The sequence below is a fragment of the Muscardinus avellanarius genome, assembly GCF_963383645.1.
Source record: "Muscardinus avellanarius genome assembly, chromosome: 14".
NCBI classification, from domain to species: Eukaryota; Metazoa; Chordata; class Mammalia; order Rodentia; family Gliridae; genus Muscardinus; species Muscardinus avellanarius.
In genome coordinates, this window is record NC_137800.1 from 6818436 (window position 1) to 6842743 (window position 24308).

General features: G+C 51.3%; 1 protein-coding gene across 1 annotated transcript in view; it reads left to right on the plus strand.

Moving 5' to 3' along the window:
* XKR6 (XK related 6) overlaps nt 1-18605 on the plus strand; it is a gene marked incomplete at both ends in the record, with an annotated part of 234654 nt that extends 216049 nt beyond the window's left edge. Inside the window, one exon of the mRNA XM_080710778.1 lies at nt 17641-18605. Within this exon, the coding sequence (XP_080566904.1) occupies nt 17641-18605 (965 nt within the window). The remainder of the gene's footprint in view (nt 1-17640) is intronic.
* Between the last annotated feature and the right edge of the window lie 5703 nt (nt 18606-24308).

Consider the following 24308-nt stretch of genomic DNA (forward strand, 5'->3'; position numbering starts at 1 on the left):
GGAGATGACACCCACAGAGGCCCTCGAGCCCACTCCTCCTGTCTAACACGGCCCACAAAACACGCGAGGAATGGAAGTGGCCCAAGGTCACAGAGCAAGGCAGCCACTCACAAAGGCTCTCCTGCTTGTCGGCCCCCAGCCAGGGCGGGCAGTTGAGATGGGAGTGAGGTGTGTCGCGGACCCCCCCAAATGCCATGCTCTGCCCTGGGGGGTTCCCCACCCCCACTCCGAGCCATCAATAGCTGCAGATACCCAGGGCCCAATGTATGCCCAGACAAACATTGTTACTAAGGCGGAGAAGTGGGAGCAAATATTAAGCCCTGCGTGTAAGCCCCCCAGCACCCGGGGAGTCTAAGACACAGTCAGGGAGCTCTCTGCCTGTGTGTGGTGTCAGCCTCCTGCAGCTTTCTCCTTCCCTGGCTCCCCTGCCAGCTTCGTTCACATCAAAAGCCTTCCACTGGCTTGCACTTGAGCGACACACTCGCTTCTTTTTCTAGCGAGAGCTCAACTGACAGCATCCCAGCGACCCAGGAAAGCGAGTGTTCGTTCCCTTTTTTTCTGCTCCCATTAAGCTAAAATGCCCGCGCCTTTCTCTTCAGCTGCCAGCTCTTCTTTCTTCCCTGAGTGGGGATGAAGAGCGTCCCCCAGGAAGCCTCAGCTCCTGCTGCATGCCTGGCCTCTCCTCCTTGGAAGGCAGAGCTTCCCCGTGCTGGCCCACAGGGTGGGAAGGCTAGAGCCCTGGCCCTGGGCTGCTGATCTGTGTGACAACCTCTCTTCTCTCTTCTCCCCACAAGGGACCACATCCATGCCTCCCCTGTTGGAGCATCTCTGTCTCTTTTTATTTTATTTTCTCATGTAGAGAATGGTTTCTGGTCCCTTTCCAGTCCCACTTACATGGACATCAGGTGTCTCTCTCTCAAAGTCTAGGACACAAAAGGCAATGACTTCATTGTCTTTCTCTTGCCATAACAAAATACTTGAGATGGGGTAATTTGTAAAGAAGTGTCTTTAGCTCACAGTTTGAGAGGCGGGCCAGTCCAAGAGCATGGCGCTAGTATCTGATGAGGGCCTTCTAGCTGCATCTGAATATGGTGGAGAGCATCAGAGATGAGCACAGATCCGGTGCACCAGCTCAGGTCTCCTTCCTTTCCTTATAAAGCCACCCAGGACCCCACAGGGGCCCTACTTTCATGACCTCACTTAATCCTAATTACTTCCCCAAAGCTTCATCTCCATATACCATTAACATATAAGTTTGAGGAGTAAGATTCCAGCACATGAACTTCAAGAGGACATATTCAAACCATTGCGTTTATCCCTTGGGTTAAAATAGGGTGATAGGGCGAGGTTGCTGCTTGGAAGGCCATGTGGTCTTGCTGTGGGAGTTGAAGGTTGAGTGTCTGTGCTTTATGTCAGAGCGGTGAATACCCCCCATAAACAAGAAGTGAAATTTGTTATTGGCAAAACCAACTCGCTGCATCAAATAGCACTGGATAATGAATCACCTTGTCCAGGCTCACAGGGCATTTCTGCGTCCCCCAACCCTTTGCCAGTGCTGTAAGATGGGACCCCAGCCAAGGAAAGCCCCCATTCTGACTCACGCTCTGCCAGTCCAGGGGTGGACCATCTCTGGCAAATGCTCCAGGCTCGTAGACTGAGTGGAATATAAATCTGCCCACATTTGGTCTCGGCTTCCAGGATGCTCACTGCCCTTCTTTGGCTTGGTCACAAGTAGATAAATGCAGGCAAAGGTGCAGTTCCCTGTCATCCCCTTCTCCTGGCTGTCTGGCATCTTTGCCCAGCACTGAAATGGAGAGAGGCGTGTTAAAGACACGACCTCCTTCTCTGGCCAGAACACAGAAGTGCCCCTCTCCAATTCTGTTTCTTTTCCTCCTTTTGTGGCAACAGCATGAGGGATCCGCTTGGTGTCTTACCCACAGGGTCCTCAGGCCACGCAACTCCTAGCTCCAAAGGCTCCCTGTACAAGGTCAATGAAAATATTGTGCTGTGAAACAGACTTTGCCATGCTTTTAAACACAGATCGAAGCCCATCCACCATCTCCGTCTAGTCTGAATCAGGCCCAGGTTGCCCCTAACAACAGGAGAGAGGGAGGGTCTTAAAAGCAGCAGAAAAATATGAGAAAAACAAACTAAATTGATTTCATCACAGTTAATAAAAACAAAATGGCCATTGGCCATTTGGAAATGTTTGTGCCAGACAAAGAGGGACGTGGTGCAGCTTCCCAAGCACAGGTGACCAAGGTGGCTTTACCAGGGAAGACCTGAGGGTGGCAAGTTCAGACCCTGAGCAGTGATTGCAATCGGACCATTTGTTTTAGAAGTGACTCATTAATCACCTATTATGCACCTAGCATGGCCATAGGAGCTGCAGATGCATACAACGAGAATCAGAATAAGCAGCTCCCTACCCTCTTGGAACACAGGTTTCCTGTAAAAACAGGTGACAGTAAGAAAAAAGCAAATATTTTGTTTTATTTATTAGAGAATCACAAACACCAAGGAAGATGCACAGCTCCCAGCCCTGCAGCCAGGGCATCACAGAGGTGACTGGAGAGCCAGGATGTGCAGGAGGAGAGGTCCGGGCTGGCAGCTAGCTGGAAGAGTCTTGCAGGGGAGGGAAGAGGCCTTGGTCAAACGAAGCCTCAGGTGTTTGGGGTGCAGCTGGAGGCAAAGGGGGATGGGGTAACCCCAGTATGTGTCCCGTGGCACAGGGGACAGGTCCGGGGGCCCCTGTCTTCACAGTTCAGCTCTGCCCAACATGGGGCATAGAGCTCTCTCTGTGAGGTCCTTCCCTTCTTGTCTCGCACAGAAGCACCCAAGTCTCTTGAGCTGAGCTGGTGTTCTGTGAGGGGTTTGGGGCAAGCTCTCTGCTCTCATCTCCTCTGGGCCTCGGCAGTGTGCCGGAGGGTGGCGGCCGCTCCCGAAGCCCCTCTCTGCCCTCCGGCTGTGGCGCTGAGGAGGAGGAAGTGGGAAGACCCTGCGAGACACGGGCAGTAGCGCTCTCCCATTATGAGGCTTTATTCATGTTGGAGGCAACAAAGGATTCTCAGGCTCAGAGGAACTTCCAGCTACAGGGAAGATGTTGCTCACTGAGCTTCCTGAAGCTCTGTTTATGCTCTCTGTATGCATTCTATATATACATAATCTATATATGTATGCACTATGTATATAAATAGTGCGTGTGTATATATGGGGTATGTGTGTGTGTTTAACCAAAGATTTGCCTACACATTTTACATTCATAATTTGTTACATATTCAAAGTCTATATTTTTACCCACTGTTCACAAACAGTAGACTGAGGCTCAGCAGGGCCCTTGCCTGAGACCGCACAGCTGGACCCAAACACTGCCGCAGCAGAGCCATCTGCCCAGGGCATGCCATTGCCCCTGTTTGGACTTGTCACTTCTGGGAGCCACAGGGCCTGGCCAGCTGTTTGCACCTCTACAAGAAGGGACTTTCTGGAGCTCTCCAGGTACAGTGGACAGCCCTCTTCCTAGGGCGCTCCCGGCCAACCAGGAGTCAGGCAGCCAACAGCCCCATGCCATGCCAGCCGAGTGGCTGACGTTTGTTCTAGGCTCTCCACAGCTTGCCTCCATCCAGATGGCTGAGAAGATGGTATTTTGATATCTCTGACAGCATCTTAGAAGGAAGAGACAAGGGAGGCGTAGGCTAGAGTTGGCTTTTCTCTTGCTGGGTCCTTGGAATGTGGGTGTTTGACCTTGGCTGTCCTTGAAGGGAAGGCTGGTATCTCTCTGAGGTCTGCCACGTCCCTGGAGTGGCCACGAGCCCTCTGTGGGCTGCTCAGAAGTGTCTTGGTGTCATTAAAGCCCCTGTGGTATTGGTTACATTTTTCTGCTTCAGGAGAAACCCATTTGGGGGCTGGTGATTCTTTCTTTAGGAACCAGCCACACTTTATCAGATGGGGAGAGATTCTTTCTCTCTGCTTCTTGAGGTCCCTGCGTCTGTACCTCATGGGCCTCTTTCTGACTCTTCACCACTTCTCCGGGGAGCTCCTTGGCAAGCCTGAGTCTCCAGATGTTGGACACAGCTAGGTTTAGTTGGTTTAACTTGTATAGGACACCAAGGGAGTAGGGATACTATGTCGTGAGGTGTCTCAACCTCTATGCAGTTGGATCTGGGGCCAGAGGACTCTGTCTGGGGAGCTGTACTGGGCACAGCAGGATATTTAGCAGTTTCCACCCCTACATGCCAATAGCACCTGTACCAAGCTATGAGAATCAAACATCTCCAGATGTTGCTTACTGTCCCCCAATGGAGAATGGTGTTGGCTGAATGTGACCCTCCATGTCTATTTCCTAACCTGGACCCCTAAATATCATGTTATGTGCCAAAGGGACTTTGCAGGCATGAACTAAGCTAAGAATTTTGAGATGGGGAGATTATCCTATTACCCAGCTGGACATGATACAAAGGAAGCAGGGGATCAGAGGGACAGGAGGCACCATAACAATGAAAGCCAAAAGAAAGATGTACAGATGCTAGCTTTGGAGGTGAAGGGAGGGGCCATGAGCAGAGGGATGCAGGCAGCTCAAAAAGCTGAAAAAGCAAGACAACAGATTCTCCCAAGAGCCTCCAGCGGGTACCCAGCTCTGCTGATCCATCTCCATCTTCCTGAATCACATGATGAGAGATTTGGCTGTTTTCAACCAATAAATTTGTGCTCATTTGTTGCAGCAGCCGTAGGAAACTAATACAGTATGAAAGGTAGATTTAGCTGAACAATGGGAGCCATTGTGCTCTGTTCACCTGAGAGGATTTCAGGACAGGAATCAGAGACGGGCGTGTCGCCAGCATCCTGTGGTCAGATGTCCTTGAGGCATCAGCTCAAGAATTATTTGATGGGGAGCACTCTGCAGGCATGGAGCTTACAGGAATGGGTCGGACAGTTTCTCTACCCTCAAGAATACATGTGAGTTCTATGTAAAGGGAAGCTGCAGCCAGAGGAGGGAGGGGAACGGTCTATAGAAACCATGGTTATAAAATAGCAGCCATCTTAGGCGAGGCAGTGGTGAGCTCAGAGGAGGTCTCCACTGTGGAGCCGACGGGGCTCCCGGGAAGAGGCAAAGCTGAGCTCAGCCTGGAAAATGAGCAGGAGCTGGTCAAGCAGGAAGGCAGGGGAAACTACTCTAGGTAGAAGAAATGGTGTGAGCAGAGACAGAGAGGCTGCATGTAGGTGGGCTGTGGGACTCTGTTCACCCTGGGCACCTTGGTCTGCTCTGAGCTGTGTAGGAACTCAGCCCTGCACAGCCTTGTCTCCTTCAATCCTTGCAGCAGCCTCACAAGGGTTTTCAGTTCTTGTCACCTTTTTACAGATGAGGAGGTAGGTGGGATACCCAGCATCTTGTGTCAGGAAGCTGGAAGCTCTGGCCTCAAGCTAAAATAATACTCAGGAGCTCGGTGTCCTCCCATCTCTGTGAGCAGCCTGATCTTTCTAGTCCTGAGCATGCGCCCAGAAGCCTGGCCCGGACTCAGGCCTCAGGCACCACGTTTGAGTTTGTTGGGGAAGGAACTTACTGATGCTTTTCCCACTGAAGCCCAAGGCATTTGGGACTTTGGAGCTGGGTGTACTAAGTATGAATCCCCCTCTCCAATAGCTTGTTAATTTAACTACCTTAAAGTATAGGTTTTGTTCAGGTGTGGTGGTGCACACCTGTAATTCCAATATTTGGGATGTTGAGACCGGAGGATCATAGGTTCAAAGCTAGCCTCAGGCACTTAGCAATACCTGGTTTCAAAATAAAAAAGGTCAGGAGGTGTAGCTCTGAGGTAGAATGTTCCTGGGTTCAATTTGTAGTACCACACAAAAACCCCACAAACAAACAAACAAAAACATGCCTAATAGAGTGTGCATACTATTAATTACAAAGACATGCCTTTGTATGTGTGTGGCACTGGAGATTGAACCTAGGAGCACTCTGCCTCTGAGATACACTCCCAGACCTATTTTACTTTTTAAATTTGAAACAGGGTCTCGCTAAGTCACTAAGGGTCTCCCAAAGTTGCCAGGTCTGGGCTTGCACCTGCGATCCTCTGGTCTTGGCCTCCCAAGTACTGGGATTACAATCATGTGCCACAATACCCAGCTCAAAAGATACAGTAAGTATCCTCTTACTTCTCTGAGCCTCAGTTACCTTTTTTTTTTTTTTTTTTTTTTTTGCAAAATGGGGTCACTAATAGGCATTCTGACGAACTTATTGTCAAGATTAAAAGAAATGGTACACCAAGCACTTGGCACAATGTCTGATGCATTAGAAACCTTCAGAAAATGTTAGTTCCTTTTTTCCCCTGTTTTCTGCTTCCAAAGTTTTCTTCTTAATGGATGGAGAACCACAAATGGAGGCTCCCTGGAACTGCCCTTTCCAAATCAGAGAGACGTGGGAAGTTGTGATGGCTAGGTGTGGGGAGGGTCGGGAAAGGGTCACATTGGGGGTGGGGAGGGGTCACGACCCTGCCCCTGGACACCTGCTCCAGAATCCCAGGATAGCTATGGACTCCTCCCCAGAAGAGCACTTACACAGACTTGCATGTAATTCCAGAAAGACCAGACCAAAGCTGCAGGGGAGCCATTTGGGGACATAGAAACCAAAAGACCAGAAGTCACAAGTAGGAGATTTGGCATATCCAGGTTGTTGGGACATGCCAGGGTGAAGAGCGGAGCAGGAGAGGGAGGACAGTTGTGGGTGGAGGTGGCATCTTTTCTTTTTTAAATTTTTTAATGGTGCATTGTAGTCAGACATGTTAATGGAGCACAAGATGCTGGAGGCGTGCGTGCACACATCGCTCATTTAGCCCTTCCCCAGTTCCCACCCCGTTCCCTCCTCCTCCCTCCTTCTCAGGTTTGGCTTAGTGACTGACTTTGATATGTTTGTGAATATATGTGATGTATATTAGGGAACTACCCTCTTCCCCTTCCATCCCCCTTAGGAGGTTCCATTTTTACGCACAGTGGTCAGAGATGGCCTGGCCAAGGTTTCAGTGAGGTGACATTTGGGGGCCAATGTGTGGCTCTTGGGAAGAGCTCTTCAGGTAGAGACTAGCCAGTGTGAATACACAGGCATGGGAGCGTGCCTGGAGGAGCTGGAGGAGCGTCCTCCAGGAGAGAACTCAGAAAGGACCTGGATGCCGGCTTCGATGCCACTGAAGGAGTTTAGATCAGAGCTTGTTGGAAATGGAGACTCCCGGTAGGCGGAGCAGGGGATCAGCAGGCTCCACGTGCAGTGAGGCAGCCCACATCGTGTGGGGCTCTGAAGATGCTTTTAGGACTGTGGTTTTTACTGGAGTGGCCAGGACAGACCAGCCGTGCAGAGCTTAGAAAGCAGGGACCTCAGGCAGCTTCAGCTTCCTTTGTGTTCACTGCACGTGATTTCAGGGTCACTGTGGAGCTGCCCTTTTGCGAGCTCGCCAGCAGGCCATTCCACCTGGCAGGGCCACACGGACTTCTGCTCCAGCGTCACTGGACAAAGCAAGTCACAGCCACACCTGGATGCAGCAGAAGGGGAAGGCAGATCCTTTCTCTGAGAAAGGCAGGAGAGCAGGTGCCTACTGGCAGTGTCCTGGGCACAGGGAGCCTCATGTTGGGACAGACTTTGGCTTTACCACCTCATCTGCCACAGTGTGAATAGTGTGCCGGGACATGGGCAGATTCAGGGAGACTAGCAAGGAGGCTGTTTCAAAATCCAGGCAAGAAGGACAGAACAGCGTCTCTATCTCCAAAGCTGCCTGAACACTCAGGGCCTCCTGGGCTGGGTCCTCTGTTTTGCAGGGACACAACCATGACTTTGTCATCACTCAGAGGATCAGAGGGGCTGGCATGCAGTAACCAAACTGATAAGGAACCACGGATAAACCTGAATGCATATTCATTATTTTGCAGGTGAAGATGGGGAGATAGAACTTTCCTAGGAATAAAAAAAAAAAAAAAATTGAGTTTTGGATTCAGGCGAGTCTATGTTCCAAATCTATTTCTGCAACTTTCTAACTACTTGATAAGAAAAAAAAAAAACTTAGCCTATGAGCATCAGTCTCCCCGTCTTAAAACTGCCTCAGAGAGTTTCGTCAGGAAGAATAATGGAGTTAGTCTGGGTCAAGTGTCTAGCTCAGAGTCTGGGCCCAAGCAGCCATTCAAGAAAAAAGAAGAATTCTTGTTATTGAAAACTTATTAGAAATTTAGCAGATGATGCGATATGCAAGACGCAGAGCCAAGAAAGAGACATGTGTGTAACTGATAAGACATGATGCTGTACAATAGAAACTACCCACACAGGGGTCAGATTCAGATTCTGTCTGCCTCCGACCTTCTCCCTGTGTTGAAGCACTTTTCTTTCAGCTTCCCTGAGCCCCCAGTCCTCCTTCCTGTGTGGACCCCATTTCACTTTGCTCAGCTGTGGAGGTTTCCTAACCCCACAGATGCGTCAGGCCTGAGGGTTAGGCCACAGATGGTGGACGCCGTCTCACACCCTCTCGCCCTTCCTGAGGGCCCGTCTGGAAGTGTCTGGGTTCCATAGATTACCCCATGTGAGAACCTCAGGGGACCACAGCCTCTCAAGAAACAGAAATGGGAGGAATAGCTGGGCGTGGTGGCCCACACTTGTAATCACAGTACTTGGGAGGCTGAGACAGGAGGATTGTAGTTCACGATCAGCCTCAGCTACTTACTGAGGCCTCTGCAACTTAGTGAGACCCTGTTTCAAAATAAAGAATAAAATATAGGGCTGGGGGTAGAGCTCGGAGGTAGAATGTCCTTGGGTTCCATCCCCAGTATTGCACAAAAAAAGAAAAAAAAAAGAAAAGAAAAAAAAAAAAACACCAGGTGTGGTGGTGCACGCTTGTAATCCCCGCTCTTGGGAGGCAGAGACAGGAGGATAGCGCAGGTTCAAAGCCAGCTTTGCTAGCTTAAGAGACCCTATTTCCAAATAAAAATATAAAAAATAGGTGTCTGGGAGTGTAGCCCGGAGGTAGAAGGGTTTCCAGGAACCGCAGTACCACCAAAAAAGAAAGAAAGAAAGAAAGAAAGAAAGAAAGAAAGAAAGAAAGAAAGAAGAAAGAAAGAGAAAAGAAATGGTGGGAGGAAAATGAGTGTGTTGTGCTTGTGAAAGGTTACGTTCTGAGGACACCTGGAATTATTTACTGTGAATGTACTTTCCGTGAAGGTTTAAAAGGAGATTGCTTGTTTTGTGGCTTTCCTGTGTGACTTAAGGGGTGCAGTCAGTCCTGACTGATAGCCAGATTACTAGAGGTAGCACCTGTCTTTCCCACAACATACCAGGATGATGGGGCCAGGCCCTTCTAATTTTCCTAGATACTCACCAAGATTTCTAGAAGGGGCGGTTGATCCTGACCAGTGGTGGGCTGGTAAGTGTGGAACCACAGTCCTGGGCAGGACTGGGTGAGCCCTGCTTGGTAGCACTTGCCAATTTTCATGGTGTAAATATTCCCACCCTGCCAACCTTAAGCCTTCAGTGTGACGTTAGCCAGCCTAGAAATCTCTGACATTTTAGCCATTGGTGGCTGCAGCGCCCACTCTCTCTGACCTTGGCCCCACACTTCAGTCAACAGCTCCCTCACCAACGGTGTGACCTTGGCCAAGTCTCTTAACATCTCTGTGCCCATTTCCTGCCACCTTGGGTTCCTGGAGAAAAAAGTGCCTCTGCCCCACACCTTCCTTGCAGGTCAACTGGCCAAAAGCCAGGAAGGAGACAGAGGGGTGTGCTTGGAGGGGTGGTGGGGACATCTTTTTCTGGAAATGTTTACAAGAAGGGACTGAGCTCTTTAAAAAGACTGTAGGAAGATAGGGGTGATTTTGATAGGATGGTGCAGGAAGATTGCCGCTAAAAGGAACTTGTAGGGAAAATACAAAGCAGGAACTGGCCCAGCAGGGGACGCCCTTCCTCGCCCCAGCACTGGTGTCAAAGGCCGGCAGGAGGAGGCCAGGCTGAGAGGCAGACACTGTCCTTAACAGGCAGATGGACAAGTGCCCAGCTAAGCGTGTGCCTGTTTGGAGGAACCTCTAGGAGACCACCGGTCGGGAGCAGGCCCAGGCCACTGTGCAGGTGCGCGGTGTTGGCACGGGGCTGTGACCACACCTAAGTCCCTTTATCTCAGGTCCGCTTTCCTCATCTGTGCCATGGGGCAGTGTGCCCAGGTTGGAGAGCCGTGGTCACAAGCCCAGGCCAGCAGGAGGAGAAGCAGGGGCAGTTCAGTCTGGATGGCAGCGCGGATCCCAGGCCCCAGTGTCGTGCACAGCCAGGCTGCTCCCGTCCACCCCTCCAGCAATGCAGGCCTCACTTGGGGGCTGGCTGGCCGCCTTTGTGTGAGCTTGCAGCTGGGGTTGGGGACAGGGAGGGAGAAGGAAGGGAGCCATGGGCCGGTCCTCAGGAAGGTTGCAAAGAGGCAGGCGGGATGGCATCAGGAGCAGGTGCAGCGCTGTTCTCCATAGCCTGGAGATACCTGACTGTGGCCCCTGCTGATGGGAGGAGCTCAGGGAGAGGGAGCTGGGGGCTGGGGGCCCACGTGTGGCCCGGCCTCCTCTCAGCCCCTGCTCTGCGCTCAGTGCCCCCGAGTCCCCTCTCCTTCAAGTGGCTTCCTATCATGTGGTTTGGCTCTGGGGCTGGGTGCAGAGGACAGAAGGGCAGAAGAGGCTGCCAGGGGCTCTTGCTGGGAAGCGGCTTGCTAGGCATCTCTAGGCACTGCCGTGGCTCACCAGCACGTCCCTTCTGCGCGGCGCTAACCTCTCCTGCAGGAGCTCTGCCGCTCTCCTTCCTCCTTTGGGCTCCTTTCTGCTAATGTGTCGGTGATGCTCGGCCCGGCCGCCCTGGGTGGCGGCCCTGCCTGATCTTGAGGTCTCCGCCTCCTGGGTGTCTGGGCGCCCTGCTGCCCTAGGCCCTCCTCCTGCCTGGCACTTCCTCACCTCTCATCGGCTTCATCCAGATTTGAGTCGCATCCTTCCCCAGGAACCCTGTGACTGTGTGGCTCACTAGGTGGGATACCCATGCTCACACTTTTTGCTCTGTTCCCCAGCTGGTCCAAGTTAAAGTGGCAGTGGCCCTTGAGTATGCCATCGAGACCAAGTTGAACCCTCCCTGCTGCTCCACCCAGCAGGCCACAAGGCGTTTGTCTTAGTAGCTTTTGCATCCCCATGACCAGAATACCCGACAAGAGCAGCTTAGAAGAGGAAAGGTTTATTTGGGCTTATGGTTTCAGAGGTTCCGTTCATGGTTGGCTGGCTCCAAGACAGAAGCTCCACGTGGTGGGACATGGTAGAGGAAGGCGCTCAGCTCATCACAGTGGGAAGCACAGAAACAGGAATCTGCCAGGGACAGAGACGGTGCTGGAGGCCCCGCCCTCTGGGACCCACCTCCTCCAGCAACCCACCTCTAACCTTGCTCTACGGCCAACACATGAGCTTTTCTGGGGGATGCTTCAGATCTAAACCGTAACAGTGTGGTCATTACACTTGTGGGTCCTGAGACTCCCAGGCCAGCGGTCAGAGCCTGAAGGCCTTCTCTCCAATCCTGCGCCAGCACAGTCTCTTCCAGAAGGGTCCAGCTCAGCAGTTTCCCAGGTGACCAGGCCAGACTCAGGTCAGTTCTGTGGACAAACCGCACATCCCAGCTGCTGATCTGCATTAGGGAAACGGAGTGAGTTGTGAAGGTCGCGGCCCAGAACTTGTCATTGCTGAACACGAAGATTTCAACAATTCCTAGTGTGCCCTTTGGCGTGCACAAAGTGACCAAACTGTAAGTGGGAGGGAGTCACAGTTCACCCAGGCCTGGCCCGGCATTGCCCGGGGGTCTCACGGGGCCCTGTGGGCTGGGGTCTGGCTTGGGAGACTTCGTCAATGTTGGGGTTGACCTCGGGCAAGACAGAAACCTTCCAAGTGCTGCAGAAGGAACAGCCTACGTCGCCTCTTGGGTAATGGAGTCCCCTGCGGGCCTTTGAGAATTAACCACCAAATGCCAGGATGGTGACGGTAGCTCATTCTACTGAAGTCCCCTCTTTCTCTGTGGCTTGAATGTTACTCTCCTAGGGAAGGCTGCGTAGAATTCAAATGTGGATTTCATCGCAAGAATCGAGGGCCTCGCAGATTCCCACAGCTCCCACGCTTCCCATCCACGCCTGCAAGATTCAAGTCCTTCCCAGCTTCTTTATCTTCCTGCCCAGCCTCTCCCAAACCAGCATCCCGGGGACTGGGGCACAGTAGTTACTTTTCTTCTCCTCCTCCTCCTCCTCCTCCTCCTCCTCCTCCTCCTCCTCCTCCTTCTTCTGTGGTACTGGGGATGGAACCCAGGGGCATTCTACCTCTGAGCTACACCCCAGCCTTATTTTTTATTCTTTATTTCGAAACAGGGTCTCATTGAGTTGCAAAGGGCCTCACTAAGTAGCTGAGTCTGGCCAGGAATCATGATCCTCCTGTCTCAGCCTCCCAAATGCTGGGATGACGAGCGTGCGCCCCCATGCCCGGTGTACAGTGGTTACTCTTAAGGTCCCTAGAGCAGGACCATGATTTTAAACCCTGCTTTTGGCCAAGTGTGGTGGCACACACTTGTAATCCCCGCACTTGGGAGGCAGAGACAGGAAGATCGTGCAGATTCGTAGTCAGTCTCGCTGACTTGAGAGACCTTGTTTCCAAATAAATAAAAAATATAAAATAGGTCTGGGAGTGTAGCCCGAAGGTAGAAGGGCTGCCAGGAACCCCAGTACCACCAAAAGAAAGAAAGAAAGAAATCCTGCTCTGTCTCTTGGTAGACATATTGGGGGGAGGGTTCTTTATTTAATAAACAAGATTAAGTAGAGAACTACATGAGTTTCCCAGGGCTGCTTCAACAGCCGACTGCTCTCCTCCCAGTCTGGAGGCTGAAGTGCAAAATCAAGGTGTCCTGTCCCCGGGTTGGTTCCTCCTGGGGCCCTTCTCCCTTGTTTGCAGCTGCTACCCTCGCACATGTGCCCCGTGTGTGTGTGTGTGTGTGTGTGTGTGTGTGTGTGTGTGTGTGGTTACCGGGGATTGAGCCCAGGTGCATTCTACTTCTGAGCTACACCCCCAGCCCTATTTTATTTTCTTGTTTTGTTTTGAAACAGGGTCTCACTAGGTTGCTGAGGCTGACCTAGAACCCATGATCCTTCTAGCTCAGTCGCCCAAGTACTAGGATTACAGGCATGTGCCACCACACCCAGCTTAAACTTCCTTTTTTAAAAGGATGCCAGTCAGATTGGTTAGGGTAACCCATCTTAACTACCTCTGAAAAGACTCTGTTTCCACATCTTAAGGTACAGGGGTTAAGACCCCAGTGTAGGAACTGGGAGCGGGTGAAACAGAGCCCAGGAGCAGGTCATCGCTAACAGGCTGCTCTAGCGCTGTGTGGGCTCCCGAGTCACCCCTGCATTCCCTGGATCGGCCAGGCACAGACAGGGGGATTTCAGAGCACCGATCCCATCTTCTCTCTTTATGGAGCCCCCAGAGTTAGCGGGCTGCCCAGGCGCCCTCCTGATGGCCCTCCAGGGAGCTGAACTTTTAGTCCTATGGGTCGGTGACTCCACAGGCCTTGTCCAGGGAAAAGATGTGGAGGTGGCTCAGCAAAGGACGTTTAGTCCATCAGCTGGACATCAGTGTGGCCGATGTGCCAGCCAGGTCCAGGCAAGTCCCTTGGGGCTGGGCTGAAGACAGCCCCGAGTGCTGCTCATGTCTTCGGTCCCCAGGGCTCTGAGGGCATCAGTGAGGGTGGGCACTCTCTGGTGGGAGCAGTGAGGGAAAATCCAGTTTCCCAAGGGGGCCTGGAGTTGGCCTGGCTTTCTGGTCTCCTCTATGGATAGACTTAGTCCTCTAGCAGCACTGACTCTGAACCAAAAAAAAAAAGTGCAGAAAGCCTCGGGTAGAACAGAAAGTTCATTGGCAAGGCTGTGAACAGGAGGGTGGCCATTGTGAGGGTTGGGCCCCTGCAGGAAGGCCCCTTCCTACATGAACCCCTGCTGCTGACAGAGAGAGGAGCATGAGGCCCCTCTCCACCCCGGCACCTGTCCTCTGCTTCCTGTGGGGTGAGCAGGCTGCACTTTGTGGTTAGGAAGCTCCCCTTGGACACAGCGAGTGGAGGTTGAACCTACTTTACCAAGTCAGCCACAGACGAGGCAGAGAGGCTGGACCGTCGATGGCCCCAGCAGGTCAGCACCGGCCCCGTGCTCAGCGTCCCAGCCTTCCATGTGACCACTTCCCAAGCCCTCCTTGTGGCGTCTTCCAGTATTCGGGGAAAGTTTGAGCCATACGCTAAAGAGAGGATCTAGAAGCCTAGCCAAGAACCAAGGCGGTGCCTGGTCAGCTAAGAGGAGGGAGTTTTCAGCCACACCCTAGAAGGAGGAAAGAACAGACCAGTCCTGAGACCCCCAGCGACAAAGCTGGATGGACACAGGAGGCCCACAGGTGGGACACGAAGAACTGTGTTTGGCTTGGCTACTGGTGATTGCATGCACTCAGATTCCTGTTGGCTTGGATTCCACACGCATGGGGCTAATGTCACAGCACACAGACAGTGCAGTTAGAACAAAAGGCTGAAGACTGTCCTGTTCTGGCGCCCCGAGTCGATTCAGAAGCGCACCCTGACACACAGTGGCAAACCACAGCAGCCAAACTGTGGAACCAGCCCAGGTGCCCATCAACAGGTGAACGGACAAAGAAAATGTGGTGTCTACACACAATGGAATTCTTCTCAGCTGTAAAGAAGAACAAAATTATATCATTTGCAGGAAAATGGATGGAATGAGAGACTGTTATGCCAAGTGAAATCAGCTAGTCAGGGGTTATATGTCTTTTCTCATATGTGGAAGTTAAGAGAAAATAGGAAACAGAAGGGGCTTTGGATAAACACGGAGAGAGGCTGGTAGAATGGTGGAGGGCTATTGAGGGAGGGTGGAAGAGGGGAAAAAGGAGGGCTGAGGAAGGAAAGAGTTCAAATAGTGCTATGGCAGGGGACGAAGGTACTTAGTGGCCCTACCATCGTGTGCAGGAAGGGGAGAGGGCACCGTGGGAGGGATCTGGAGGGACGTGCACCGACAGCTGTGTGCATGTACGTCTGCACCACACTGAACCTATAACCACACTGAACGCTATAACTGCAGTGCACTCATAAAAGTTTATAAAAAAACACACTCAGAATTAAACCAAATTAGACCACGCTCCTGCAAAAGCCAAGCTGCTTTTTCTTGCTCTATGAGCTCAACACTCATGTTTTCCTGGGTGGAAAGTAAAAGAGACATCAATAGGTCTTGCTTTATTAGAGGGAAGCCCCGAATCAAGCCTTCTTCCTGTGCGGCTTCCAGGGGTTGACACTTCCCACCAGATGCGACACGATGAATATGGAGGATGAGTTGAGCTGGAGGGCGGTGGAGTCACAAGAGTGCCTGGGAGGAACGTTCTGAGGGTGTCTCAGCACTGGGAATCAGTCTTGTAAAGCCTGCCAAGATGTAACTACATGTTTCCTGCCCCCTAGAAACCCACATCTAAGTCACGTCGATCCTAATAGAACCTCTTCTGCTCCCTGTCCTAACCGAATGGCATGAACACAGTTGGTCTTCACCAGCTTAGCCCAGGAACCATGCGCCACCTGGGAGACGCAGGAGAAGCCCTGTGTGCCACGCACAGGCGAGATATGTGAAGGTCTCCTGCAGAACTTTCCAGAGAAGTGGGGAAACCGCATGGCTGCTCATAAGGCCTTTTCCAGACTGGTTTCCACGGAAAGACTGGCATCGTGTCTCACCTCTCCTGGTTGTTTTGAATATGGGTTGTTATTATAAACGCAGCACACGTTGTGGTGTCCACAGTGTGGACTGTCCGGTGTTTTCTCTGCCTGGGCCAACGTACTGTGTGGTTATGGCACCATACTGTCCTGCAATCTGAGAGCAGAGCAGGGACCTGGGCTGAGGGGCGGGGGCCTGTGAGGTGGGCTGGGGCGTGTGAATGCTGGGTCTGTCAAGTGGCAGGACTTTGATTCTGCTTTGAGGCTGGGATGGTTGCAGGAGGTGGGCAGGGACCTGGAGAGAGAAGCAGGGTAAGGAGGGTCTGGGGCAGCTTAATTAGCTTCTGGATGTAAGGGGCTCCCAAATCCATCCAACCTGCTTAAGAGGAAAGAAAAATGAACAAATAACGTTGACTTTAGGGGAATCATGCTCTGGGAGGGAGCGAGAGGATGCTTACCAATGGGACAACATTCTGGCCTCTGGTGCATTTAGTTCTGAAGTTTGGGGCAAAAGGAGCAGCAAGAGAGGCGCTCGGTGCATTGAATGAAGCCATGCTCGGGGAGATGAGCGGGGGCAGGACCTTGCTTGGGAGGAGACTACACAGCAGCAAAGCGCCATGAGTGCTTGTTCACGGTGGATCTGCAGAGGCCAGGAACCATCGATGGTGTTTCATTTGACTGAGCTACAAATATTCCGTAGGCAGAGTTAGAAATAAAATTGCCTTGCCGGGCGTGGTGGCGCACGCTTGTAATCCCAGCATTCGGGAGGCTGAGACCTGGAGGATCTTGGTTCGCGGACAGTCTCAGCTACTTAGTGAGGCCCTCTGCAACTCAGTGAGACCCAGTTTCAAAATAAAGAATAGAAAAAAATAGGGCAGGGGGTGTAGCTTGGAGATCAAATGCCCCTGGGTTCCACCCCCAGACCCGCAAAAAAAAAAAAAGAAAAGAAAAGAAAGAAAGAAAGAAAGAAAGAAAGAAAGAAAGAAAGAAAGAAAATTGCCTGACAGCGATTCAAGTATCACTTGGGGTCGGACTCATTCAAACTCTCTGAACCTTGGTTTACTGGGTCAGGGAAAATGCAGGGGACAGAATACAGAAGCCGTTGACACCTCGCCATAACAGTAAGGGGAAGGGGCTCCCCAAAGCTGAACTGCGAGGGAAGGCAGAGGACAGCCTCGCAAGCCCAGGGCTGGGAGAATTGGAGCAGGCATTGGTTGGAGCAAACAGGAGGGTTGCAGAGGCTGAGAGACAACAGAAGGGAGAGAAGTGGATGGCTCAAGGGGGTCTTTGGTCTGGTGGCCTTGGGTGGTAGATGGGGAGGAGCCATGTGGAAGAAGGCTCAGGAAAGGCTCCCAGGGTCCTTGAGTAAGAGGAAGATGGGCATGAGAACATTCCAGAACCTTAGCAGGGGAAGACGGTCAAGGGCTTGAGCTGGGGAGAATGCCACTCCTCTCCACAATTGGCGGCCTGTGTCGCGGGCTCCTCTGGGAGCACGGGCTACAGAGGACAAGGGATACCGATGCCAGCCACGCATCCACACGCAACGAAGGATCCCTTGAGATAGAACACGTGCAGCCCTGACTGCTGCAGATGCGGCCCCAATTCCAAACACAGCAGCTTCGGCTTCACTCCTGAGCCACAAAGCTCCTGAAATCCCAAACAGGGTGGGAGGGTTGGGGGGGGGAGTGAAACTAGATTCCCAACGCTGCCAGTGTGGGAAGCGGCTGGGATGCCGGTCCGGTTCCTTACTCTGTTTTTCTTTCTCCCTCCTCCTTTAGATCGCGGTGCGTGTGGGCATCTCCTCGGCCGGCAGCCCCGCTGGGCCCTGCGGTTGATATCCAAGGTTTTGACTGTGTGGGTTTGTGTCTTTCCGGCAGGTGTCTCCTCTGTGACTTCCCTGATGTCCCTGGCTTGGGTGCTAGCCTCCTATCACAAGCTGCTGCGGGACTCCAGGGACGACAAGAAGAGCATGAGCTACAGAGGGGCCCTCATCCACCTCTTCTGGCGCCTCTTCACCATCTCATCCCGAGTTATTTCTTTTGCCCTCTTTGCTTCCATCTTCCAGCTCTACTTCGGGATCTTCGTGGTGGTGCACTGGTGCGCCATGGCCTTCTGGATCATCCATGGCGGGACAGACTTCTGCATGTCCAAGTGGGAGGAGATCCTCTTCAACATGGTGGTAGGGATTGTGTACATTTTCTGCTGGTTTAACGTCAAGGAAGGGCGGACTCGATATCGAATGTTTGCATATTACACGATAGTCTTGACCGAGAACGCTGCCTTGACGTTCCTTTGGTATTTTTACAGAAACCCGGAGACCACTGACTCCTACGCGGTGCCAGCACTGTGTTGTGTCTTTGTTAGCTTTGTGGCCGGGATCACGTTGATGCTCTTATACTATGGAGTGCTGCACCCCATGGGGCCACGGGCTAAGATCTTTGCCAGCTCCTGTTGTGCCGAGCTGCTCTGGGGCATCCCTTTGCCCCCCGATATTGAGCCCATGGCACCTCAGACCCCTGGGTACCGGGGGACCCAGGTCACGCCCACCAGAGCCGTGACGGAACAACAGGAGGATCTCACGGCTGACACTTGCTTGCCCGTTTTCCAAGTGAGACCCATGGTGCCCTCTACCCCGTCGGGGCGTCCTTACCACCCAGAAGGGCCCCTCATTAAGATTGACATGCCAAGAAAGAGGTACCCAGCTTGGGATGCTCATTTTGTGGACAGGAGGCTGAGAAGGACTATTAACATCCTGCAGTATGTCACCCCCACGGCAGTAGGCATCCGCTATCGAGACGGGCCGCTTCTCTATGAGCTGCTACAGTATGAGTCCTCACTCTAATAGCACCGCCACCCGAGTTGAGAAGGGGACCTTAAGCTGGGTTTGCGGTCAAAGCCGCTTGCAAGAAATATAACCCTCCCTTCCCCCAATACCCAAACCACCACCACCAACACCAACACCAACACCACCACTCCAAAAAAAAAAACAAAAAAAACCGAATAAGTCACGTCCCCTTCAGATAAGCTTTCTTTCCAGTCGCTATATGTACACAAAGATATTCTCTATGTTTTGTAAGTAAAAACAAAAAGAAGACCTTTCTTTTGTTTTTTACACATAAGAAACAGTATTGAAAAATCCCACACTATGGTTAATAGGGTGGAGAAGGAGGCGTCGTCTCCACTCCAAAAGAAAAAAACAGTTTTATACCTTACACCAAGTGTAGATCATTAATGGGATTGGTGCTGATTGAAAGAACAAATCAAAACAAAATAAAACGCAAACAAACAAACAACAAACAAACAAACAAACCTTCAGCTGCCTTATGCCCTTAGGTGCTGAGTTTCATTAAGTACTGTCATGTTTTCTCAAGCAAAACTCTCTGGTGATTTTTGTACCAGGAGAGGGAAAATTAAATAATCAAATGAAACAAACAAACAAAAAACAACCAACAAATACAATACAAAGCAATCTCTCTTCCTAGCTCTCTGATTATTTGTATTGAGGAAATCAAATTTACCCAAAGCAAAAGCATAGAAGCCTGTCCCTCTATCTTCCCCCTTCCTCTCTTGTCCCTGCCCCCACTTTGCAGAGCCTTCTAGAAGCTAAAGGGCTATTTGGATCTCAAATGGCCAGAAGAGCTACTTGAAGGCTGACTATGTGCCAGTTAGCATTCACCTAGCAAGAATTACATTTGTTCCCTGGCAAAAAGAAAAATAGAACAAAATGAAAAGCCGCCCTAATAATTTGGCAAGGTCAAGAAATTCTGAGGCCAATCCGAGGAGATTTCCATATATGCCATCAGCAAGAATCAGTAATAATAAAACTCAGCATAGTAGCAAAAAGAATGACATCAAAAACAAGGCACAATACTTAACCCGTGACTGGTAATGATGATCTCTTCCATCATTTTAAGGCTGAGAATGGTACCCATTTGTCACATGTGATAGCGTGTAAGGTCTCCGTTTCCATTCGGTGGGAAGCCTTAAACTGATCTGGAAAAAAATCTTCATTTTTTTCATTTGTGCTTTTTTTTTTTTCCTTTTCTTTCTTTCTTTCTTTTTTTTTTTAAAAAAAAAACATAACACTAAGAGGAAAACTAGAAAAATATATATATCCATAAAAAATCAAATTGTAATAACTGACCCATTTCAAAGACTGTTTGGTGCTTCTGTCAATGTGGTTGGCTGAAGATCACTCAGCTCATCTGGTGCATCTGGGTTGTGTGAGAAATTTGCGCATGTGTGTATGTGGTGTGTGTGTGTGTGTGTGTGTGTGTGTGTGCGTGCATGTGTGTGTTTGTACATGTGTGTGCCCACAGCACAAGCATGTGTCTTTGCTGTAAGGTCTTGCCAGAAATACACAAAACCGATGTGAAGCAGATGTTGCTGTAATCAGCAGAGGGCGGCTCCAGGCCGAGGTGAGAGTGGGGTCTGCCGCTCCCGTGTGGAGACCCCTCCCCAGAGAGCGGTCTCCACCGGCAGCAGTGCAGATCTAGCAACCGTGGCATCTGGGGAGGATTTGGTTTTTCTCACTGTATCCAGTTGAATTTCTGGAGGTGTTGTATGTTCAACCATTTGTAAAATTTCTGGGATTTTTTTTTTAAGTATTGTTCTTTTTAAAGACGATTTGTGTTCTGGGGCATCATTTCAAGACCATTGTATCTGTACTTGGGCACAAAAAAAAAAGGAAAAGAAAAAAAATTATAAAAAAGAAAAAGAAAAATATCTCCACACAAATATATATAGAGAAGTATATATATACCTATATATACACATACACACAATATTTTAAGTAAACGGTTAGTCTTTGTTGTGTGTAGTTACAATTTTAAAAAATCCAGATATAACTGCTTAGGGTGCAAGAACTCACACTGAACTATTCTTAACAGAAGTTCAGAAACTGAGGACTTTTTGTTTGTTTGTGGAGCTTTTTAAATTATTATTCAAAGAGGCTTCTCCTTCTTACCCCTTTACATATATATATCAGTTGTGAAGCCCAAGCTCCTCCCTTGTTCGGGTCTTCTGGGTCCCATGTGTTGCTAGCTGGCATTGCAGTGTGTCTCAACCCCTCCCTGGCAGTGTCCCCTGGGACACTCCCTGGTCTCCATTCTAGGAAGCAAGATGGAGCCAAGCACACTTAAGTTGTGGTGAGGACCAGCCGGGCCAGCTCTGCCCAGCCAGGGTGCAGCCTGTGGTCACACCCAGCCACTTGGGAGCCGGCCATGGGCAGAGGTGCCTACTTAGGGAACATCCCTGTTATCCCACTCAGCGGCCAAGCGCTCTGCTCCTCCTGAGCCCCGTACTCTGCAGAGACAGGGAAGGTGAGGCCACTCACGGCGGTCATCGTCTTTGGTGGCCAAGTGCCAGCTGTGGGCTGCCCAGGTCTGGGGCTCCATGCTAGCCCCACGATCCCCTTGGGAGCTCGACCACTTTGGCTTGTTCATCTACCCTTGGGTGTATTTCCCTCTAATTTCCTCTTCATCCCCACCTTACCGTAGCGCTCCATTTGCCACCTGTTTTACTACACCACACTGCGCACACGTGTGTGTATGTGAGTGTGTGCACACGCGTGTGTGCATTCAGGTTTACATGAAACTTAGAAAGAGAACTGTGGGTGTTGACCTGGAGCACGAGGAGTTGGGGGGCAGCTTCCCTGGAGAGCCGAGGAAGGGCGGCCCTTTATTTACACCTCAAATGGCTCCGTGAACTCGCCATCCTGTGATGCTGCCACCTTGCCCACAAGCCCCTCCACAATGCCAGCAGCTGAATATGTGCATCTGTGAGCAGCACAGGGAAAGCCAGGGAACATGAGAAAAGAAGCGGACAGTAGGGAAGAGCAGAAGAAGGGAAACAAAGGTGTGCCCAGAGGAGGGGGTCTTCCCTGTGCCCTAGCCATCCCTGCCTTCCCTGTCACAAGGAAACCCTCCCCCATGGCCCCCACATCAGCAGCCCTGCCGTCCTCTCTACCCCTGCAGAGGGCTATGGCACATCATTGCAGGGACCCCCACATATCAGTACTCTGAGCTCCCTCCCTGTAAGTCCGTCTCCCTCTTGGAATGACTGCAATCCTGAAAACTCAGATGCTTAAGGGTACTGTGCATCGGGCCCCTGCACGCAGTGAGACACAGTGGCCTCTTCCATTGGGCACCTGCTCTTAGCCATTTGCCTGGGCCCCGACAACCTTTCCTTTCTGGACCCATGGTGCCAAGTCCTTCTGCCCCAACTGCCTCTCAGTGGACCATCTACAGTGGTTTTAAAAAGAAACTGCCAGACCTAATTCTTTCCCAGGACCCCCACCTCCCACCCTGATAACAAAGAATCAACTAGCCTTTAGCACTGGTATGAAATAGGCCTGTTGGTAGCAGGGACGTAGGATCAAACCAACTCTTCCCGTCTGTCCTCATCGCCTCTTGCATTCATGCTACAAGCCCACATTCCATCCCTTTAGCCACATGGAACACCTGGCTCTTCTTTTTGTTCTGTGAAGTGGGGTCAGATCACCCAGACAGGACTGCTTTCCTTAGCATCAGTTCCGCAGGCTCCATCCCCCGGCCCAGGTAGACTGCTCCTCTCGCAGCCTCTGCATGAAAGGAGACCTCAGCCTGCTCAGATGAGTTGGGAGTGAAGTGCCTTGAGCTCACTGTCACAGTCTGCGACCTCCCAAGTGGAAGCTTCGTGTCTCTTAAGGCCACGAGGAGGGGAGCTGAGAAAGGTCTAAGTTCATCGACTCAGCACTCCCTAACCTCACTTAATCCCAAAGTTTTTCATCTTGGACACATCCCTCTGTCTCTGGAAGGCGTCACCTTGTCCTTGAGGGTCTGACTTGCCCCCAACAACTTGGGAGCCGGGGATGCTACAGGGAACCCACATGCCCTAAGCAGCTGGCTCCTGAAGGGGACAGACCCTCGGATGTGCATAGCCATGATGTGACCTGGATGGAGGAAGATAGCATGTCCTCCATACCCCACCTCCCCAGGCACAGGATCGCCCAGTACCATGTGGTCCCTGGGGCCCCTCAAGTCCCATGGCAGCCAAGAGAAGGCAAATCCTTTCTAGCTCTGGGGATGGTTCTACTGTCTGCATGGTCTCAGGCCATAGGCGTCAAACCCCATCCCAACAGAAGCCTGATTTCCAGAGAGAAAAACCTGTAGGTCTTTAAAAAAGTGCCCAATTATATCCTTTTCTCCATTCTTTCTTCAGTTTTACATCCTCCACCAGTACCTAGTCATCAGGACAGAAGATGCTGAGCTCCTTTGGAGTGCACTGGGTGGGCCATGGCCCGGCGTCTTCACATACACCTAGGTTCCCTTCACAGTTTGTAGGTGCCTGATAGAGACTGCATGCTTTCCTCTTCCCTGTCTAGTCTGCTCCTTGTGCATGGGGGCCCTAACAAGCCACAAGGCTTGGTGCTTCCACACCCGAGCAAAATGCTCTCTATCCATCATCTAAGGATGGAATAAGAGGACAGCAGTGTGCAGGTCAGGGCCTCTGGTATGAAGAAAACCATGTCTGATCCTAAAAGAGAGCAAGGCTAGGGTGCTTTCTATGGCCCCCGTGCCCTCTCAGATGGGGACTGGGGATGGTCAGCTAGCATTCGTTGGCCCAAAGAGTGGCACTCTCTTTGCTAAACTTAAAAAATATTAAAGTAACATTACTAGATTTGGCTGGGGGTGGGAGGTGGGGGTCTGAGATATAAATTTGGAGGATGTAAAGGGAGGAAAGCTCATTATAATTTCACCTAGATCCAAGTGACACTGTCAGTGTAGACAGTCCGGGGAAGGCTGGAGACCATCGAGGGAGCCATGAGAGAGACCATGCTGCGTGAATAGAGAGGACCAGGGTTGACCTCTCAGGAGCTGGGCCAGGCCTATGGGGAGCAGTTCCCAGCATCTCCTGATGGCCATGTTCTGGAGGGCCACACTCTAGCTCACAGAGCAGCAGCCTACAGGAAGGGAACATCAGTCAAGGTCAACCCTGCTCTTCAGAGTTCAGGTGTGAACGAGACGCACACAATGGTCATTTCCTCCAGCTTACACCCAGTGACCCTTTCCCCTGTCCCTCTCTGACCACGGGCACAGGAGCAGCATTCCATCCTCATCTGAGCCCAGCCTCTGCACCATGGAAATGGCAGTAGCTAGCCAACTGTAGATTACAATCCCTTAGCTGGCAAGAAGAGTCCCTGGGTACCCGGAATGAGTGTGTGCCTGTCCCAACTTCAAAACGTGTACTAGTGTCCAGAGGCAAGTCTGTCCTCTCAGAGATTTTCCACGAGCCCCTCCCTGGGGAACAAAAGAGGATGCTTACCCTAATTCTTGCGTTTTCCCTGCAAGCATCTCCCTCATCCACCCTGAGCTGTCCTAAAGGTTCCACTTCTTAAAACGCTGCATCCTGTGCTATTGGCCAAATATCTAAAGATACTGGCTCAACCCAGCTGTACCTTTCTTCCCTTGCCTGCCTGGCTCTGTCTGCCTTCCTCGACTCCTGGGGCACCATCTGCTTCTTCTCGCTCTCTGTGCCTTTCTTTGCATTGGCTGGCAGGCTGAGG